Source organism: Daucus carota, chromosome 5 (genome assembly GCF_001625215.2).
Source record: "Daucus carota subsp. sativus chromosome 5, DH1 v3.0, whole genome shotgun sequence".
Classification (NCBI taxonomy): Eukaryota; Viridiplantae; Streptophyta; class Magnoliopsida; order Apiales; family Apiaceae; genus Daucus; species Daucus carota.
In genome coordinates, this window is record NC_030385.2 from 19,732,418 (window position 1) to 19,754,534 (window position 22,117).

The following is a 22,117-nucleotide window of genomic DNA, read 5'->3' on the forward strand; positions in this document are numbered from 1 at the left end:
ATCTTGATGCAAATGAGATCAGTGCAGCCTATCATGATAACCACAGCACCTTGGAAGCTCAGGCTAATGCACGTCTGTCCAAGTGTAACATATACAAAAAAACTTGAGGAGTTGTTCTATAATTGTGTAGTCACTGCGAGACTTGTATGCTCTACATTCATACCGTGTTTGTAATCCAAACTGCTCAAATATGATTACCACTTATTTGTAGTTAATCCCTCTATCTGTACATCCAAGAGAGATAAATTGGAGAAATATAGATTTGATTACAATCATAACACACAAAGGAGTCTCCGTGATTGCCTTGATAGAGCATAATGGAAGATCTAGATCCTCATCAGGTTGGAAGCGACCTTGGAAAACCAAGATATTCCCATAAGTTTGTCTCTAACAATTATTAGGAAGGAGTTGATGTCCTCTGTTTTCAAACGTCAGAGGCTTGAAAAGGAATCTAATCTGATTTAAGGACTATACAGTGAAGTGAAGAGAGAACCAAACAATATATTTTCTGCTACATCCAATATCGTGGTTTGATAGAATTTTGTGTACCATTATCTTCTAAAGTTTTATAATAGCCATGGCCAGTATTACTGGTGAATAAATAGTTACTATTAACTGTTAATCTTTTAAGCGTTAGATCAGATGCTAGAACCGTCCCCATTTAAACAACATAGGTCGCAACAGATCCAGATATGTTCAAATATCAGTTTGAAAAGCAATTGTCCATTCCCACACAAGTAGTAAAACAGCGCATCAATACCTTTAACAATTTATTTCAAATCATTCAAATCATCTAATGTAATGTAATAAAATTGTAATGCATAAAGACTGATGCATTCTTATCAGTTGTCTTGACAGAACACTAACGCCGAAAAGTTCGTTCCTTGATCAACCGAGGCTTTAATCTGTGTCCTGGTTAGCTTGTCTGCATAGGCATGTACAATTAAGTATTTAGAAAAATTAAATGAGTAGTCCACAATTAAGTGTCTGGCAATATACTATACATGGTGCTGATCACTGTATTGTATATGTGCATGATAAGCCAAATATTTGACACCCAAAACCTGACAATTCTAAACACTTATCCAAGGAATGGACAACATGAAACGGATTAATCTAGACTACAACACAAGCTGTAGTATTCTGATAATCTGATGTTTTTAAATATAGGCTCAAAAACAGTAGCTTTAGTATTTAGAAAAATAAAATGAGTTACGTGTGAGCATGTCATGTCATTTTATCAGTCAAGATCAATTATTAAAATGCCGACTTTGGCCACTTGGCTATGACATAATAAATAATAAAGTATCCAGGTCAGTTAAACAAATAATTCGTGGACAATACTTTTTCATTAACGGGCTTGTTACCTTTTTGGAAAATGTTTAGAGCATTTGTTCTTGACCATACACGGTGAATACGTGGCATCCTTCCCACACGGGCCATGCAACATATAGTTGCACACCGCTGAATATGCCACAGGGTCCGCATCCTTGTCAGGAATTTCTGCAGAAACAATCCTATCTATGCTCTCGGCATTTTTCGGTTTGTCGGCGTCGTTTAACCAGATGAGCATGTGAACATGTGGGAGACCGCGTTTTTGGAACTCTATAACGTGCATTACTGCAAAAGAAGAAATTAAGAAGAAACACAAATTTAGAGACACATATATGATTTGTCAGGGAACATTTAATGAGTATGACAGAGATTATTAAACTTAGTAAGGCAGTAGACTCACGTCCAATACACCTTCCGAAAAAATTTTGCTTCTTGATAAGATCAATTAGCTGGTCAACCTTTTGTTTAAAGACGCGAGCAGTGACATCAGGAGCATCGCTTATATCTACACCAGGAAGGTGTTGCATCATCTCTTTAATTTCAGGCCACTTGGAATTGCATGTCATTGTCAAGAATAATGTTGGATGGCCTATGCTCCTACAAAGTGCCAGTGAATCCTTATAATATTGAGACATGTAACGTTTACATCCCGTGAAAGATGCAGGTAAGATGACACATTTTGCAACGTGAGACGGATCATTTTCTCCCCTTCGAACTGCATCTCTGACTGAGTTGTACAAATCTGATCGTATTGTGGTCTGGTTCCTGCTTATCTGGTCCAATCTGTACTGTTCAATGGGAGTGAATGCATCAACAATATACTGCTGCCAAAGCCTACCACCAAGATGAGGTGTTAATCCTACAAACAAAAGACAGAACTGCGTAAAAATCTTTCCAAACTACACAAACAACACGTATTAATATAAAAACATAGTAAAAATATAGTTTGTAGAATCAGTTACAAATTTGTTTCAACAGCAAGAATTAGTTGATATGACAATAGTCATACCTTCGTGGTGACGTATCATCAACTTATAACAATAGTACTCTTTCATTGATACAAATTCTCTAACTTTTTTATCCGGATCATCTTCCGCTCCATCATCTTGATTGACGACTGGCCTCTTCGTATTACGAAGTGGTAGTTTTGGGTGCCAACCATCCTTACCTCTGGGGAACAATATTGGGAATTGAAGGGGCATGAAGTGCTTGTCAGTTTCCCATACTCTTTCTAGTCCGTTACGACGTGACTGGACTATTGTGTCTCTAACACCGGGAGCATCTCCATTAGGATTAACTATCAAACCGCCAACCTCATTTGAAGGACCAATGATATTTTTTCTTCCGCTGGCTGCTTCGGACGATACTAGAATCAAGCTGAATTCATCCTGTTCGTTACTCTTAAATCTCTCACGGGCAGTCCGAAATGATTTCACAAGGTGATTAATCTGATCAAAAAGACGGATGAGGGACTGTACAATTTCGGGATCTATCTCATCGGGTCTAGAACCAACAGAATTCATCCTGTTTTCTACCTCGTTGTCCGTATCATATATGTAAAGCTGGCAGAATTTAGGTGTGTCACTTTCAGCAGGGAGTAAACTACCCATTAAATGTTTATTCTCTCCTCTGATCTTAAAACAGTAAGGGGCATTGCCATTGTTAATTTTGTGGTCCACCTTTCCACCACTGGAGCACATGGAAAACATACAGTTGTAGACACGTATATTTGCTCTAAAGTGCGTTGTTTTTGGACCTCCGTACAAAAGGGATGCAAGCAGCTCTGGAGGATGGTCTTCTAATGGAAGACTCACCATTCCATCCCTACAACAGAGGGAGAATGTAGGTCTTGCAGTCCTCCTGGACTTGTTGTTGCGTTCACCCATCCACATGCAAGCCCCGCACTTACTACACTGTTCTGTCGGAGGACCAAGGTTCATATACCCATCCCATAGATCCAGATCTGCAGCGATTTGGGACAAAAAAGGTCAGACACGTTTAGCTCATTAATAAAAAATGACAGGTAGATTGAACCTAAATAAGTGTTGCTGTTGACATGAATAAACTCACGCTCACGTGGCAAATTTTGATCCATGTCCGTGTCAGCTGCTTCATTGAAGAGGTGTTCAAGGTTCTTCGCTCCAGATATCGAGGCTCTGTCACGTTTAGAATGGATCCTATCAGCATCTGCAAAATATGAAAATAATCAAGACAGCAACAAATACTCCGCAAGACAGCACTGCAACATCACTATTCGGAGGTACACCCTCAAATATAATAATTGACAACGAAGTGTGAATTCTGAACACATTACACAGTTACACAAAATATTTATTCCTATTATTAGAATTCCATTCCTGTGCATTACAATTATTTTAAGATGACTCTTAACAGCAGCTAGGTGAAAATCCTCTTTGCCACAAATAGATTTATGCATATATTTCACAAATTTAGAACCACTTTAAAAGATTTTAGGAACATGGATGTTTATTGTTACTGGAAGTGCTTGTCCCTGCCTTCCACCCAGATTCTCCCTTCCACCTGCCTTTTCAACTTCCTTTAATGGGATTTCAGGTACTTGAATTCAATTTTTGTTTCTGTTATGATTAACCATTTCTCTGTTATTTAGTGTTTTTGTGTTCTTTTAAAGTGCTACTGCCTAGCAGCATTAGGACTGTATAATCATAGAGTGCTACTTTATTAGTGAGGACTATTTTCGTCTAAATTACTATCTTCTGTGATTTCAATACTATGGTAATGTTTGTTTCGAGAGATTATAATCCCAGAATTATTACACTATTTATCTCAATAATAAGGGATTATAATCCTATGAGTTTAACTCTTAATCATTGTTTTAGTCCAGTTCTATGTGATTGTAATACCTTATAATCCTAATGAATTTATCCAAAAAGTGATTGCAAGAGTTGTATTATAATACAACTCATGAGATTATAATCCCTTTACTTTAAAGAAAGTAATGTGTTTTTCGTATTATAATTTTTTCAAACAAACATGAATATGTGATAATTTTCAAAGGATAATTTTTTGCTTCACTCTTGATTAATGTATACAAAATATTTTTAATAAATCGAAATAGCATGAATATAACACTCTGTTGAGCATAAAAATTTGTGCAGTTATTTCTCTGCGGAACATTTTGAACTGTAAAATTTGCAAATGCAGAGATATAAGTCTGTTTTAGTAGTGCAGTCACAGATCTTCAAATCAAGCTTAAACTTATTAGTGTTATGATTGCTAATTATTCGAAGGCATACATGGACCATGTAATTCGGAGATGATATCATATATGAAAGTGTGTGTTCCTCTGATAAAGTTGTAGATGCACTCTACTCTGTCAGTAATATTGTGCAATTTGGTTCATGCTGAGGCTATTTTAAATTTGAATTGCTTCACAGAATAATAACACTATTTTAATCTGTAATACTAACATTTAAACTTATTCGAATTTAAGTGTCCAGGATTCCTTCTCGGTTCCAGACCAAGGCCTCATCGACAGATGAGTCTACTGATAATGGGGAAGTTTTCACTGATCTTAAGGAAAAGGTAGATCAGACAATGTTAAGAAATGGCCTGGGGTGAAAATATTACATGTGTTTTTTCTCAGTGCTTTTCTACATTTCATTTCAAGTAACATGCTAACAAAGTTGTGCATGTTTCCTATATATCCCTTGCAAACAATAGTGGGATGCAGTTGAAAACAAATCTACTGTACTTCTTTATGGAGGTGGAGCCTTGTTAGGAGTTTGGATATCGTCAATACTTGTTGGTGCCATCAACTCAGTCCCCTTGGTAACTACTCAAATTAGTATCCTTTTTATATTAGAAGGGTTTTATCATTGTTCCATGTAAAGAAGAAAATACTCCTGTTATTTGCAATCTCTGAACATGGATAGTTAAGAGTTTGTAACGATTAACTTCCTATTATTATTTGTAACATGTATTTTTTAAATAAAATATTAAGTATTAAAGAAAAAAAAAGAGAAAACAATAATTTATAAATGATACATTTGCCATAATTTAAATAGTATCAATATTCATAAATATTGATACTTTTAATTTTGCTATAAAATATTTATATAAAAGTAGAAATCAAAGGTTAAGCATCAAATCTCAGCGTAATAAATTTCTTCCACTTCATTGTCAAATTTCAATCTTTTTTATATTAGAAGTGTGATATCATTGTTCCATGTAAAGGATTAAATACTCCTGTTATTTGTAACTTTTGAACATGGATAGTTAAGTGATTGTAACGATTAACTTCCTATTATTAGATTTAGCATAAATGTATAATTTAAAATATTAAGTGATTAAAGAAAAAAAAGAGAAAAACAATATGCTATAAATAATACATTGTAAAAAGCAGGTGATTATTCTAAATACCACTATGACAGTTGCTATATATTCTGTGTTCCAGTTTAATATCAGAACCTTGCTTCTTTTGCACAATTACATTCATTTTAAGATCACTCTTAACATCAGTGTTTAAAATCCTCTCCTGAATAAATCCAATGGATGCAGTACAAAAGAAGGGTCGCAGCTATAATGTGATGAATCAGAGTAGTTGGTATTGATTAGTGATGTTCATGATGGTATGATGAGGCAAAATATTTGACACCCAAAACCTGAACAGCTTAAACACTTATCTGAGGAATGGATAACATGAAAAGAACAAATCTAGACTAACACACAAGCTAAAGTACTACATCAAATCAGTACATGAAATACAATGGGGGAAGAAAGAAAGAAACATATCGTCTTTAACGACTGTGCCTGAAGTAATCGACGTGTATCTAAAAGGGTCAGAAGACATACCGGTGTGAAGGACTTCTGATAAGTTCGAACCAGACTGAAGGGCACCAGTAGATGTTGCTTTTAACTGTAAGCCAGGACCGCGACCTCCACGCTTGTGGACTGGGCATTGCACGCAAGAGTTAACAGCAGACTTTGCCATAACCTACAGTGTTTTATTTTACATACCTGTGGCACTAACTGGAGCACAGGATGCATGGTGTATTGAGCTGGACGTTGTACTGTTACATAAATCGGCTGGGGAGACTGTGGCACCTGCTGGTAGAAGGCAACACATGTATAAATATATGTATGACTGACCCTGAAATTATACATGTTTAATTTAACTGAATTTTGTGAATGAATCACCTGAGGTGCTTGATTTCTTAGACTGCTTAAACAACGTTTCAATGCTTGGCCCACGCCCTCTACGCTTGACACCTGGTTACAAATTCAACAGCAGATAAATATTCCAGCACTATGAGTTACGTAATACAGGAAACTATATATCCGGTCTAGAGATGGACAATTAATAATAATGGACACCGTGGTATGACTTTAAAAATAAATTATAGGGCATAAAAAACGCAAGAGTTTGCACAGGATGTTGCCAGAGTTAATCTGATTATTTTAGTTACTTGTGGCACTCAGTGGATATATTGTGTCCAGAGCTGGACAGTGTACCTTGGCATAAATTGCTTGGGGAGAACCCGGCACCTGCTGGTAGAAGGCAACACCCGTATAAATATATGCATGACATTAATGAAATTACACATGTTTCATTAATCTAAAATCTAAAATATGTGAATGAATCACCTGAGGTGCTTGATTTTTTAGACTGGTTAAACAATGTTTCAATGCTTGGCCCACGCCCTCTACGCTTGACACCTGGTTACAAATTCAACAGCAGAGTCATATTCAAGCATTATGAGTTACGTAATGTAGGAAACTATTTCTCAGGTACAGAGCTGGACAACTAAAATGGTAGATATGACAGCTTCAGGCCTATGAACCTGTGACGGTAGAGTCCAACAAAACTCCATGATTTGCATTTTGATCAAGTCTGGATAATGGAGAACGCCCGATTGCTGCAAGAAAAAAGAAGTGCAGAAATTAACTTACTCGAATAACATTTAAAAAATTTAAAAAATCACTCTGGAGACAGTGGTATGTCTTCAAGTTATCTGCTAAAGGTCAGCGTAGATCTCCTCTCTGCAAACATTCTATGCTGCATTCCAGAAGTGAACCTGTTGATCAAGGTGACGATGGAGCAACGTGCAGAATTCACATCACTTGCTCGTTTACCAGAAGTGTATCCATTTACAGTATTCATTTGGCTTAGATCATTTACAGTAGACTATTAACATCACTCTTAAGTGAGTTGGGGATTAGTAGCTCTTAGCAATTTAGTGTAGATTTCAATACGTCTACTCGGAGGACGCCAATAGAAAGGCATTTTAAACATGTACTCCTTCTCAAATACTATTTTAATGAATAAATAAAATATTTCCAAGCCTGGTGAATAGAATGTTTCAATTTCTTAACATGTCATGCTTCTTCAGTTGACTAACACCAAATATTTAGTATTACATACATAATTTAAAATTACTTGAATCCAACCTGTGGCTGCATTGGTAGAAGGCATCACGTTTGTGACGGTAGAATCCAACACAGAGACAGGGCTTGGATTTTGATCAAAATTGGACAACCGGGCACGCCTGATTGCTGCAAGACAAATGAAAGATCAACATTGGACACAGTGAAGTGACTCTAGAAAGAAACGTAAGCTGTGAATCCATGGCCAGCAAGAATACTGTCAAAAACCACTCTACAAACCCACACAAGAACTCTTTGACAGGAAGCAAAGAAATTATGTTTGAATTTTGAAAAATTAAAAGCATAGTTTAAAATTAAAAGCATAGTCTAAAATTATGTTTGAACTCACATTGATATGATGCACTCTGATCAATAGTTGATAGAGGGACCTGACTCGTGGCTACAATAATAAAAAGCGCAGAATGACCATGACGGTGTAAGACATCGATCACAAATGAACAATTGCACACAATGACAATGCGCGGATACTATTCTTACCTCTGCTGTTTTTGTCGAACTCTGACGAAGTGCCGATGGTCTTGGATCTCTTAATGCTTTCAGCGCGTCTCTGTAGGAACAAATCCAGAGCATTTCCAGAACCTCGTTGACGAATACCTGCCAAAATGTGCCGGTTATGAATTGAAAACACAAACACTTGGTGTTCATAAGCTAAAGAAACACGGCTCAAATGATGAATGTGAGGCAATTGTTTCGCGAATACCAGCAAGGGAAGCATCTGATTGATTTTCTTTGTTCCTCTTCCGACCTACACATGAAAGACAACACATGAGTCTCGCACATACGGAGGTGCAAAGCACAATTAAACCAATCCTATTGCAAAATCATGCCTCTTTTGTACGAACCTGAGCCCGACAAATTAATCATCGGCTGCTGCGAACGTGAATCCATAGCCAGCAAGAATACTGTCAAAAACCACTCCACAAACCCACACAAGAACTCTTTGACAACAAGCAAAGAAATTATGTTTGAATTTTGAAAAATCAAAAGCATAGTCAAAGATGCATCCCTGATTACGTGCAGTTTCCATAATGGAAGAGAAGAAATCTGTATCTAGCAATCAAGACAATCAATCTGCAATCAACACAATCAATCGGGAATTAATAGCCGCGAAGAAGGCAAGCTGGCAAGGTACTGTATCAGTTGGTTATCTAGCCGGTTAAGAGGCTGTAAACGGGTCGCGCAGGTTGTTAACGGGTCGTATAGAGGATATAAGTAAGATAGGTATTTTAGTATATAAGAATTGGGTAAAACATGGGTAACCCGTGGTTAAATAGGCAAAATGGGCATTGCACACATTAAGAAGATATAGATATGGTCCTGAAAGTCACGTTGAGTTAAAATATCCTGATTGTCACAGCAAAACGTGATTTAATACTACGTTTGGACACAAACGTAAATGCGATTGGCGTTTTCAAGTTTTCTCAAATCACCAGGCGTTCAATTTATGTGGGCCGGGCCTTCTCATTTTGCAAAACGTTCATTCAAGCTACGTTAAGAGCAAGTCCAATGCAATTCCCTATTTTCAACCCCTAAAATATTATATAATAATGATTACTTAAAATATAGGGGACCAAAAAGTTATTTTGCTCCATTGGTATTCCCTATATTGATCCCCTATATTTCAAATTCACATATGCAACTGAAATAGAGAGAAATTGCAGTGGTAAATAACAGAAAAACAAGAGGATATATGAGCTGGTGATGACATGGAAAATATAAGGGTTTGCTTTTTCATCCCTCAAATAAGGGGTTGAACTTTCTCTCACCTAAAATAAATGAGGGATAGGGAGTTAGGTTGGAGTTTTGTTTTTTGTTCTCAATCCTCAAATATTGTCCATGTAGACTAAATATAGGTAAGGAGTGGGGTGCATTGGAGTTGCTCTAACTTCTAAAACGTGAGTTAATCTCACGTTTTTAACTACTAAAATAAGCATGCTGCACATCCTCCTCTCTTCATCTTCTCGATAGACTTAGCTTGTATTACTCCAAAACGCAACTTAAAATTGAGTTTTGAATATATTTTTTAAATTAATTTAATTTCAAGATAAATAAATCATTCTAAAACCCAAATATGAACCCTAAAATATTAAAAACTATTAATCATTATTTTTAAAATTAATTTTTTAATGTGGTTCCTCGGCTTTAGGGCCTCGCGTTAATTAGAGTTTAGGCTCGAGGGAGTAGGGCCTACCGGCCCTACACCCTCAATCCTAAACCCTAACGTTCGGCCAATTAATTTACAGTACGAATTAATCATTCTGCAACCCAAACCTAAACCCTAAATGTTAACGATTGTAAATTTATTTATTCCGCCGGTTTCTCGGCTTCAGGGCCTTCACCCTCAGTCCTAAACCCTAACGTTCAGCCAATTAATTTATAATATGAATTAATCATTCTGCAACCAAATATGAACTATACAATATTAATGACTGTTAATTACGTTATAATTATTAATTTATTCTGGATTACCCATTTATATATATATTTTTTATAATTCAAAACGCTACTTAAAATGGTGTTTTGATTTTTAAACTTAACTTTAAGTTGTGTTTTGGGGGTAAAACGTAACACTAGTATGAATTATCAAAATTATGTTTAAAAAGAAAAATGGAAAAAAATAATGAAACATATACAACGCAAGTCTAACTTGCGTTTTGTATGTTGATTAGTAACGTGACCCGGATTGCCGTTTACAAGTGACAGGCTGGGGCCAATTTTTGAAGTTGTGCTACTTGGGGCATTTTGACTCTAAATTTTGATAGCGGGGGCCTTTTCTCTATAAATTTCAACGTGTCGGGATTTCGGATGAAAAACGGGTCAGGTCAATGGGTTTTGCAAAAAAAACAAATCCAAACTCAATTTTTTAATATCTATCAAAATTTGAATTTGAATCCCGAAAAACCTGAATTATGTAAATTCAAACCCAAACTCGTCAGATTTTAAAAAAGTAAAAATTCAAAAATTCATCATTTTAAAATAAAATATTACAAATTACAAAAATTTGAAAGCAAATTATATTTAAGCACTACAAATTATTTTCGATTAGCAAATCATGCACTTTCTAGTACATTTACTTAAGAATGGATGCTCCGTTTACAAATGGGTCAACCCGATATAGTTTTACATTGGTTTTACACTTGATCATGGATTATCCACCAAGATGGATCTATCCATTTAAAAAACAACGTAGACACACTACACCATAAAAGGGCTATAGCAACGCCAAGTCAGAAATTTGTTCATAAATCGTTGCTGTTTCTCAACTGGTTTTGACAAATTTATAGCTGTTGTAACATTTTTAAAATATGTTACAAATGAGTGTAATTTTTTACCAAATCATTAACACTTGCAACGAGTTTCTATGACTGTTGCAATAAAGTTCAAAATTTTGGGCCCAAAAAATTTCCCGGGTTCTAAAAGTAAGCGGGCTTTCTTTCTTTTTACATTTTATCGGGCTTTCAGATACATTTTATTATTACTAATATTATTACAAATTTTATTATTACATACATTATCCTCTGAAGATTGCAGCTCAAAACGACTATTGGCCAAGGCGAGAAAGAGGATCCATGGGAGATTCAAGCTAGAGAAACTCTCGAGCTCCCAGATTCAAGCTCCAAAACACCCTCAATCGCTCAATATTCAAGGTCAAAGGTAATAACTGAACTTTATAGTTGATTTTCTTCCCCAAATTAATTTTCTTACCCCGATCGATTAATATTTGTTAGTAAATAATAATGGGTGTTTCAATTAAGTCCTTTTTGTTGATTAGGGCTTCAATTATGATTGCGTTTCTATTTAGGTTTGGGATATCATTCTTTAGTATTAAATATATATTGCTAATTTGGGTTCTTTTAGGTGCTTTAGGGTTTTATATTGATATGAATTTCGATTGAGGGTTGCATCATCATATCTAACTCTGTTCTCACTTTCAGTTGATGATATTAGGTATGTTTTTCTCGTGTAATATTTGATGTCTTGCTATAGGTATATTACCATTTACCTTATAAATGAATTTGTTTTTCCATTTATATGTTAAATGAGTAGGCTCCCTCAAAGAGACCAATTTCCTGATTTGAATTGGTTATAAGACAAACCAAGCGCAAGGAACCCAAGCCTCAGCTTGTTGTAACTGGGTTTAATTGGTTGCTAATTTTTTCTCCTCAGGCAAAAGGTAGTAGTGATAGGTGAAGGAGGAGCAGTAGGTTTTGCTGCAGTTCTTGTTGTGGCTGCAGGCTGTCATGTGTGTTGTGGTGTTGAAAGTATTGATCGACGCTGGTGCAGAGCAGGCTATTGATTATACTTCTGAGGTACTAGACAAGTAGACATGAGTTGATTTTATAATAAATTTCATTCTACGATATTCTGCTTTTGGCAAAGATATTAAGTTCATGTACTTAACAAAGCTACATAGTATATGGGCAAGTGCCTAATAAAAGTTGGAGCTGCAAATCATTAAGCTTACTTGATCGCGACTAGGTGGTTGTATTTGGTAATGTAAGGTATGTACCTGGTTTGTTAATAGTATGATAAAGCACTGTTAAAGCCGCAACTTTGTTTAATATTGCTGTTTATTCTCTTAAATTATTTTCATATGGAGAATAATTTATTGGAATTAGAGGAAATTGTACAACTTATAGCCTCACCAAGTGCTTTTTAAGTTAAGTTTGTCACCTTCTAACTTTTGAGTGGAGCTAGTTCAGTTCAGTTTTAATGTATCATGGGCAATAATAATTTACATGGTCTCACATTCAATTTTGATCTGGATATATTGAAAGCGGTTTACTTATTATTGGCTGCAGTTTATACTGATGTCAAGAATTAATCAAAATCTGATGGTGTGACCTGTTTAAACTGCACACAGGTGGTGGTAGTGCTGATCCTGGATTCTTGGCATTAGGTAAAATATTTAGGAGAATATGGTAGTGCTGATCCCCGTTTATGTTCATTTCGTTTCTTTTTCTGATTTTTCTTTAAGTCAAGGATTGTTCCAATTGCCAACGTTAAGCAGAGTAACAAGTGCAACCCTTGGTAGCAGAGTGTGCAATAAGTATCTATACTTATTGTGAATATAGCTCAGAAACTTGTACAGAATCTGTATGGACATAATAAATCTGAGAAACGACGGCTGCAGTGCCTACTGAACATATTAAATCTGAGAAACTTCCTGACTAGCAGGTTTTCTTTATTTGCCAAGTATTTTGAATCTAATGCGTGCACCTGTGATTCTAAAGCTATTCAGATTCTTGCATGCAGGACAATGAGTTTTATCTCTTTCAGCCAGCTGAAGAATATCTGCCTATAATCGAAGAGGTGAGCATTCATCTAAATATACTGTCATACTTGGAATTACTTGGAAAATATTCAATTGTTTCCCCTCTTTCACCTTCAGGGCTTTAGAACCCTTGTCAATCTTACCAAGGATATTAATGTTAATTTAAAAAACGGTTTCTACATTACTTCAAAAATTGATTAATCAAATCATCACGGATGTGAGAAAAATAAAATATGGGTGAGGTGATATGATACAAAATATGTATGATATGATTTAATGAACTTGCGAGATTCAAATGGCTTCATAAACTTTTAACAGTGAGTTGATTGTAAATATTCCATTATTGTTGTTGTCAAATATTCTGCATTTGTGCCAGTCATATTTATAAGTGTATATAGGAGTGCTTTTGAATTGTTTCATTTGAAACAGTTGACATCTAAAACTTTGGATTCGGATAAAGAATATAGTTCCCCTGCACAGGAAATTAAGTATGGCACAGGAAAAATTAATGTATCTCAGAGACTTAGGAAATTCTATTCCTGTCAAGTTGATGCACATACTCATCTCTCTATTCTATCAATTATTTCATCTTACTCTTTTGATAATTATATCTTATCAAATATATGCTAAATGCAATCCTGGTGATAATTGCATCCAGGTGGGACACATGGAAAATTTCATAATATGCTGTATATTTTTGATAGATTGTAACCTCTGATGTCTAGTTTACTGTGGAAAAAGAATCACTTTCCTGAGAAAAATATATATAAAGTTATAATCATATAACTGACCTTGACTTCAGCAGATTTTTATTTTCAGAAATTCTGCTATGTTTTCAACAAATGTTTTGAGAGGCTTAAAGACCTAATTTCTTGATGGTTAAAGAATGAAAGTTTTGTGACTTGTCAACTATTCATGTAAATTTCAGATCTAGATATCTCTTCTTCATCTTCCTGTTTTTTACTTCTGTGCTATGCAATGGCCAGGTTGTGGTACATAGTCCAAAGTCAGAGAAGGCAGTTTGGTTAAATTAACATATATGCATGGCGCTTATTATCAGACCAGATCTTGTCACATCGCACTACAAAACTCTTTCTACCATCACCAATCAGCTCTGCCATCAGCTTAGTATTTTGCAAAAAGTATGTAATTCTGAATCTATAAAGTTTTGATGCATAACATGTCTAACCTCCCCTCAAGTGTGTGCTTCCTGTTCATATTTTAAAACAGGTGCATAATGAAAAAAGCTGTGATGAAAGCACATGAGGCATCACAACCATGGAAATAGATCTGACATGCATTGAACTGGTGCAAAAAAACACAACCAGAACACTACCTAATAAATTTGAGGATGACAAAGAAAAATGGTGAATTGGGAAATGGCAAAGGAAAATGTTAACATTTAGACTAAGTCATTTGTTTGAATTATGCGAGTAAGATATGGAATGTTTTGTAATACTATATTGTCACGGTCAAGATACCGCTTTTGGATTGTAAACAATTGAAAATTGTGGCTACATATGCCTGGCTATTTGTATTCGCATCGATAACCTTTTCAATTTTTTTTAATTGTTGCTATTTCATTTAATTATGTTGCAAAAAATGTATAAAAGTATTGCAATATGGTCGAAATCATTGCTATATCATGGTTAAAAATCACTGCAATTGGTCTAATATTGTTGCCTTAAATTCATTAAAATGATACGAAATTAAGATAAAGCAATACAACTAATGCGTTGCTATAGACAAACATTTGTTGCTATATCGATTTATTGCAATAAAATAATTTCATTGCTATATGGAGCTATATTCGTTGCTAAATCGACCAATTGCAACGCGGTCAGATGCAACGCCAAAATTTTGCACTTTTGTTGCTATAGAACCTATTGCAACATATATAGCACTTTGGACAATGGTTTCTCTGCGTTGCTATAAGCTTTTTATGTTGTAGTGACATTTACTCAGGTTCAACACCTTAATTATAGAATGTGAGAAACTGCCAAGCATGCATCGCGTGATTATAGGAATTTTGAATTTCTCGCTACATTTGTATTGTATAGTCTTCAATCACACAGTTTGATTATCATCCGTACACAAAATTTCCTCCTTGGACTGGCTCTGCATTCTCCTGTCGTTCTTCAATGCTAATGTTCATCATGTATCGTTTGATCGTGCGTTAGTGTTCCTTTTCACCTATATGATTTATCGAAGACTCCGTCTTGTTCATGCTTTTGATCTGTTGACAATGGATAAAAATGGTAATGTTCTTTGTAGTATGACATGCACCTTCCCGTTTGAGTTTTTGACTCAATGTGATTCTTCTTCGTTTACGTAGGTGGTCGTAAGCGAGTTACTCTTTCACCGTTGTCTCCTTCCAGCAATGGCAATCTTCCCAAGCGACGGTTCATGGTTACTGGCACAGATGATGGGAAGAGTAACATGTACAAAGGGAATCCCGTGCTGAAGGAGAATCATCATCCTAACTATGCATCGCAATCTACGCTGAATCCCGGTATTTGTTTATGTTTCTTGCCCTTGGATAATCAGCACTCTTCATTATGAATGTTTTATTACTTCGAGAGTACGTGTGTTTAGATCATAGTGCCCTGTGTTTCCAGTTAATGTATCAAGTGCTGAAAGGAGGCAGTCCAATCCTCCATGTGAATCTCCAGGTTCCTCATAATCGATTCTAAGCACTGTGATTCACCAGATAGGCTTTATGGTTTGTTTGTGTAAAAAATAGTTTGATTTTTTGTAGGTTTACTGTATGAAATGAGTTGTGTTATCCAGAGTTCAAGGCCATCTCCTATGATTTTAGACGGGAAGAATAACATGAACAGAGGGAATATTGCCTTGCCGAAGGAGAATCATCATCCTAACTATGCATTGCAATCTACGCTGAATCCTGGTATTTTTTATGTTTCTTGCACTAGGATAATCAGCACTCTTCATTATGAATGTTTTATTACTTCGAGAGTACGTGTGTTTAGATCAGCGTGCTCTGTCTTTCCACTTAATGTATCAAGTGCTGAAAGGAAGCAGTCCAATCCTTCATGTGAATCTCCAGGTTCCTCATAATTTGTGCTAAGCACTGTCATTCACCAAAGAGTTCAAGGCCATCTCCTATGATTTTAGACGGGAGCAATCTTGAATCCAGATCACGTTACCTGTAGAGGCATGGATGGGGTCAAGCTCATCCTTTTTCATGACACATCCAAGGACCTCGAACTGATCATTCCCACCACGTAATATCAACATGTCACCTTGCCTTAGTGCTGTGCTGTAAAGTTTTTTAGCTTGGTAATATAATTTTTGCCACAATTTCAAGTTTTTTTTATGGTTTTTCTTAAATATTCATGTATAATTCATAAAATTACGCATTTAATTTAAATGTCGAGAATAAACTTTCTTTCTTACATTCCTCACTACGGTCATAACAAACCTCTAAAATTTCATATAATTAACGAAAAATGGCTCTAATTTAGAATAGACTATTTATTTTTAAAATGTATCATTAAATTTGGATTCTTTGCTACCATTTCAGACAAATTATATAGTATCTATGAAAGGTGTATTATTAGAATAGATTAGATGCATAAAACAGCAATTGTGGTCACTGCCGATATTAATTTCATTTTTTTTTAATTTCATCAAATCATATATATCATATTTTTCATATACTAAATTTTACTATTTTATATCATACATATACCAGCAGAAGATACATAAATTTAACAAAAGATCAAGATCAATACTACTTATGAAATAATTTAAAAATTGATGTGACCTTAACAAATAAATCAAATAAACAATAACCAATTATGATAAATAAATTTTACTATTTTATGTTTTACATATAGCAGGGGAAGATACATAAATTCAAACAAAGGATCAAGATCAATATCAGTTATTGGTTCAAATAGAAGTCAATCTGATTTGAACAAGATCATTCGAATAAACACTGACCCATCTGTTGGAACAATCGGACCTTGGTCCTGCGTTTTATGATACTAATTAAAAGTTCGAACAGAATATTAACCTTAATCGCTACGGCGCAAGCGATTCAAATCCACGTCTTCTACTGTATTCCTTGATTCTCCTTGGACGAAGTGTGGCCTTCGATCTCCCAAGGTGTGCCTCTCCTTAAAGCTCCGAAAACCCAAAACCCTAGCTGTCTCCTTGAGAAAAACGTCTGCCTCTCTCTGACTCTAGGATTAATTCGTTTTTGGTGTGTCTTTCAGCTTTAGGAGAACGAGAATATATATAGGCTACAGCAGGGATCATGGATCATTAGGTCAGGCCTTCCAATGACATTCCGGGCCAGGCCCAATGTCATTAAATATTAATTCTATCCACTAAAGAACTAATATTTGCACTACCTTTCCTAATTCCGTAAATTAATTATTTAATTCGGCTCCCATATTAATTGCTTATAAATTCCCCATATTTAAGATATCGCATGTCCATTAATTAAATTAATTTCTGACAATTAATTTAATTAATATCTTTTATCCTTGATCATCCACTCAACCTTATAATTATGCAAGAACAAATCTGCCTGTAGGACTAAAGCATAATTATCTTTATGAGCTTTCAAGAGGACATCATCACCCGAATATATTTTTCGGACACGGTTTCCTTTTATAGTCAATATCCCACTCTGTATATAATGTCATTGCCCAATACATAAATTCGTAATTTAAAATAAATTACTTAATTTATGAGTCAAGGCATGTGCATTAAATACAAGTGTCAATCACTATATCCGGATTAAGAACTTAAGCATTAATAACATCATAGAATCTTAGTTCTTTATTGTCAGAATTAAAGAAACAATTATTCTACTATTTTGATCCCGTTCAATATACACAAAGTATATAAGTATTATTCAATAGTCAAGATAAACTATTTCCAAATAATACTTCAGCCGTTCCAGTGGTTTGTCTAACACCACCTCGACTGTGAACCTTTATTATATTATATAAGGAGTCTGACAATCTAATCTTCTGCTATCCCATTTGATACTAGACAATGTGAAAACATGCATTCAAGATTCTCAAATAATTGTTATATACTTCAAACGAATATTTTAGTATAACCCTAACACCATCATGATAAATTAAATTTACAATTTACAATCAAGATTGTAAATACAATTATGTTGTATTTTTTTTCACTTTGCATAATATCATGCAACTGTGTGTTTAGTGGATATACATCGTTTTTCAAAGAAACCTCTTCTCCTCATTGAGACCAATGATAACATTTTAACTTCACATGTTTTTTTTAATTTTATTTATAATTCTGTGTATTTGCAGATTTATACCTTCTATTTTCTTTTGATTTAATCATATCATAGATCATTAAATCAAAATAAATTCTTTATTAAATCAACCAGTTCAAATTATTGAGCCCTCATGACAAAATAATAACATTTTAATGTTATACATTCTTAATTTTTTGTTGTACAAGTCAATTAGGCACAGGTTAGACAACACATTAATTTTAAACGATTTTATCTTTTCAATTATAGGTATTTATGATATGATATAAATCTCAATACATATTTAAGCTTCCAGGAAATTTGGTTTAAGTATTTAAGCATGTCTTCACGTAAAATCTATTTTAAATTTATTATTTTCAATTTTCGAGATTAAATATTTATTTGCTCATCAGTTCTGACATAACTAAAAAACATTTTGTTGTCCATTATTCTGTAACCATTGATATAATTTTATTTAATTATTATTCAAGTTTGTCGTCTTTCGAATAAATTTTTTTGTATGTAAATCACATTAAATAAATTAATAATATTTTATGTATATCTAATCCACTTAGACGGATTCTGGCGTGAAGAATCATAGATTTAATACGGTGTGTGTAACACATATGTATTTGAAAAAATATTATCTATAATGGATTGCATTTTCCGAGTTTAAATCATAAGTTAATGATAATATATATTTTAATGATTAGTATATTATTTTTTCCTAGCTATCAATCAAGTTAGTCTGACACCAAATAACAATAATCATAGAACCATATTTATTAAAATATAATATCATAAAATCTAAATAAGTAGATTCCACATTACTAAAATAAACCAACTGACTGTCTGAATGTGACTAATCCATTTTTTTGCTCTTTTCTCAACTTAAATATACTTTTTTTTTGGATGAAATTTTTACCCTTAATTTAAGTTAATCAAATAAAATCAAATTTAAAACAAAGATAGTGTAAAGATTCCCTGCATAATTATGTTGTGTGCATCAATCACTCCCTAGAGACTCCCCTTTTTTTTGCTACGTGAATCCCTATCTTCATATCTTTAGCCCCATGATTATGTGTTAGGTCCTGAAACGATTGTGAAAGGGGGGGGGGGGGGTTGAATACAATCGTCACTAAAAATCGCGGCGGAATAATCTGATTTGAATATAACTTGTTAATCAGATTTTAATTAATTAATATAACAATGTTTTAAGTCGTTATATAATTAATATGGTTCGTTTTAATGTCCACTAAAGTTCGTAGAATAAATTCGACAGGATGTATTCTAACTTAGTGATTAAAACAACCGAGAGATCAAAGCACAGAAAACTGTGGATATAACAATAGCAAGTTACAAACAACTTGAAAGCTTTTACAATGCTTGAACACTTTTCAAATGAAGAAGTGAAACCATATTTATAGGTAAATCACTTAGAACTACGTATGACATTAATAAGAATGACTTTCTAGCTAAGGTATGACATTACAATACAAAGCCATGCTAAAAAGAGAGAAGGAATGACATTATTTGGAAAATATTATTCTGCCACACACGGTATGACATTAATTGCTTGGCCTTCGATCTTCAATTGGCATGACTTAAACAACCAAAGTCATAAGGTACCAAGAGGTATGACTTAATAAGTCATAAAGCATCAAAAGGTATGACATTATAAGTCATACAAACACAAGACACAATGACATAAGGGAAAGCCATATTAGTAGACACGGTATGACTTTTAAAGTCATACCATAGAAAGCCTACAAATAAGAAACGGTATGACATAATGTCATGCCAGACTTTGCCATGTCTGAAGATGTCATATTGACTGACACGGTATGACTTTATTTGCCAAGTCTGAGAAAGTCTGATAGACTGACACGGTATGACATTCTTTGGGAATGTCACGCCGAGTCATTTTGTCAATAAACATTTGTTTTTAATTGAATAAATATTCAATAATTACTCACTTAATTATATCAATTATATAAATTCATAAATTGAATTAATTCGAAGGTGAATCAATTTAATAAATAAATTACACAACTAATTTAATTATTTTGATAAGTGAAATAATTGGAGAAATACTTATAGAATTAATTTCCTTCAGTATCAGGGACTCCTGACTCTGTTAAACGTTGTAGATCTTTGTCATGATTGAACGGTCACCTATAGTTGATGCAGAACACTTAATCTGAGTAGCTGACACACAAATGTACAGTCTGGTTCATCTGTATCTAGCTAAATCAAATATTCTTTATCAAATGAACATTTGAGACGTGGCTTGTTCGTCGAGTCTTTGTCTTCGTAGTTCTTCTTCATAAGTAAAAATAGTATGGAATCTTCTGAATAAATAAAGTATTAAAACTTTATACCTTCTGGACTTCTGGACGTGCTACAAAAGATTATTTGTACACTGAGGCTTGAACATATTAATGAACTTCTTCCAGTGGTGTGCAGCAGCTTCCTGAAATTCTTCAGACATATAATTTCAATAAATCACTTGATGTTCATCGTACGGATTCCTTCAACAGTACTTACTATTTACCTTGCTTTCTTATCAGAGTTGAGTTGGTACCTCTTTAATTACAAATAGGGTAAACGTGTGCCTTTCAATCTCCCCCTATTTGTTTGTTAGCATAACATGCAAATTATCGAGAGGATAACTCAACTAACTGATAAGACAAAGGATAAAACATGAATTGTAAATAGCAAAAAGTTTCTGGTATTTAATTAAACTTCATCAGAATTCAAAATACTTTAGATTACAAAAGGATGTTCTTACTGAAAATATATTACAAATCCCTAACGAATCTGAAGATCAACTTCTCCTTCTTCAGTATCAGAACTATGAAGGACAATAGTTGACGGTTCTTCCCTGGTTGACACTTTTGATGTAGTGGACTCACCAGGTTTCTTACCTTCTCTTGCCAGAGCCAGTTGGTGTAGTACTTCCATTTCCACAGGGTCTTCATGGAAGTCTGATGGCTGAGATTTAGTAACATTTTTCATCTTTCGAAAGTACTGAGCAACATTCATTCGAGTGCAGTAAGCAAGAATCACATCATCAGCATCAGACTTGGCTTTAGAAGCGAAGCCCTTGGTTCTGAGAAGAGTGGAGGCAAGAGCAAGTTGCTTTGCTGGATACTTTGGCAGAGCTTCTTCATTGAGATATACAGTGCTAAAGATCTCCTTGTGAACGAACTTCACACAGTATGGATTCTTGACAACCTGAGGACTGTTGAAGACAGCACAATCCAACAGTTTGTCATGAAGGAGTTCGTTCAGTTTGGAGCAGCGCTTTACCATGTTGCGAAGCACCCAAAGCTCAGATACAGATAATGATTTAAGAAATTCGACAGATAGTCTGAATGAACCATTTCTCTGTGTATAGACAATTAGCTCCCATTCTTCCAGCAAGTTATTAACTGCCACAGTTAAGTATTCCAATTCTAAAGCAAAGGCATGCATAAATATATCCTCGTCAAGGTTTACCTCTCGAAGATCGTAGATCAGAGATAAAAACTTTCTGTCATTGAAAGATTCCCTTTGAGGTCCATTGAAAATTCTCTTTGCAATGTCCCAGCTCTTCCCTTCCTTTCTCTTTATATCAAGATTCTTCTACTTGCATGCAATATCATAGATTTTCTGTTTTTCAATCTTGATTTGCTCTTCTGTAATCAACTTGTCCTCTAGAAGTTTTTGGTAATCTCGAAGCTTACGCTTCCTAGCTTCATTTTCAGCTTTGAATTCCGGACATTCTCTTCATGTTCAAGATCAACAGGTTCTTCATCCTGAAACAAATAACTCTC

General features: G+C 34.6%; 1 protein-coding gene and 1 long non-coding RNA gene across 14 annotated transcripts; one reads left to right on the forward strand and one right to left on the reverse strand.

Annotated features, from left to right (window-relative positions):
- Nucleotides 1-698: 698 nt before the first annotated feature.
- LOC108203411 (uncharacterized) lies at nucleotides 699-8,954 on the reverse strand. 4 transcript variants are annotated; one of them, XM_064093035.1, is made up of 16 exons: nucleotides 8,604-8,954; nucleotides 8,462-8,506; nucleotides 8,239-8,355; nucleotides 8,090-8,140; nucleotides 7,765-7,869; nucleotides 7,158-7,232; nucleotides 6,961-7,032; nucleotides 6,829-6,861; nucleotides 6,514-6,585; nucleotides 6,334-6,423; nucleotides 6,169-6,267; nucleotides 3,406-3,522; nucleotides 2,345-3,298; nucleotides 1,736-2,194; nucleotides 1,368-1,620; nucleotides 699-925 (listed from the first exon to the last, which is right to left on the reverse strand). In XM_064093035.1, exons 1-16 carry the CDS (start codon nucleotides 8,749-8,751, stop codon nucleotides 901-903), a joined length of 2,715 nt encoding a protein of 904 aa, XP_063949105.1. In that variant the 5' UTR covers nucleotides 8,752-8,954; the 3' UTR covers nucleotides 699-900. The 4 variants fall into 4 exon arrangements, with proteins under 4 accessions (XP_063949105.1, XP_063949103.1, XP_063949106.1 ...); XM_064093033.1 differs by having other exon boundaries at nucleotides 6,829-6,864; XM_064093036.1 differs by having other exon boundaries at nucleotides 700-925; nucleotides 6,334-6,420; nucleotides 8,604-8,953.
- A 2,283-nt stretch (nucleotides 8,955-11,237) lies between these two features.
- LOC108203404 (uncharacterized) lies at nucleotides 11,238-14,605 on the forward strand. Of its 10 annotated transcripts, XR_010291749.1 has the most exons (7): nucleotides 11,238-11,415; nucleotides 11,929-12,071; nucleotides 12,626-12,661; nucleotides 12,773-12,939; nucleotides 13,018-13,074; nucleotides 14,023-14,178; nucleotides 14,267-14,605. It is a non-coding gene; the product is annotated as an uncharacterized LOC108203404 (long non-coding RNA). The 10 variants fall into 10 exon arrangements; XR_001803361.2 differs by having other exon boundaries at nucleotides 12,626-12,939; XR_001803366.2 differs by having other exon boundaries at nucleotides 11,244-11,415; nucleotides 12,564-12,661; nucleotides 12,745-13,074.
- The last annotated feature ends 7,512 nt before the right edge of the window (nucleotides 14,606-22,117 follow it).

Excerpts from the sequence above, each read along its gene's own strand:
- LOC108203411 (XM_064093033.1), bottom strand. The coding sequence starts at position 8,751 with ATGCTTTTGATTTTTCAAAATTCAAACATAATTTCTTTGCTTGTTGTC. Across the intron at positions 7,870-8,089 it reads TCAGAGTGCATCATATCAAT|CAATCAGGCGTGCCCGGTTG; the intron begins GTGAGTTCAAAC and ends TTTGTCTTGCAG. Across the intron at positions 3,299-3,405 it reads TCAAAATTTGCCACGTGAGC|ATCTGGATCTATGGGATGGG; the intron begins GTGAGTTTATTC and ends AAATCGCTGCAG.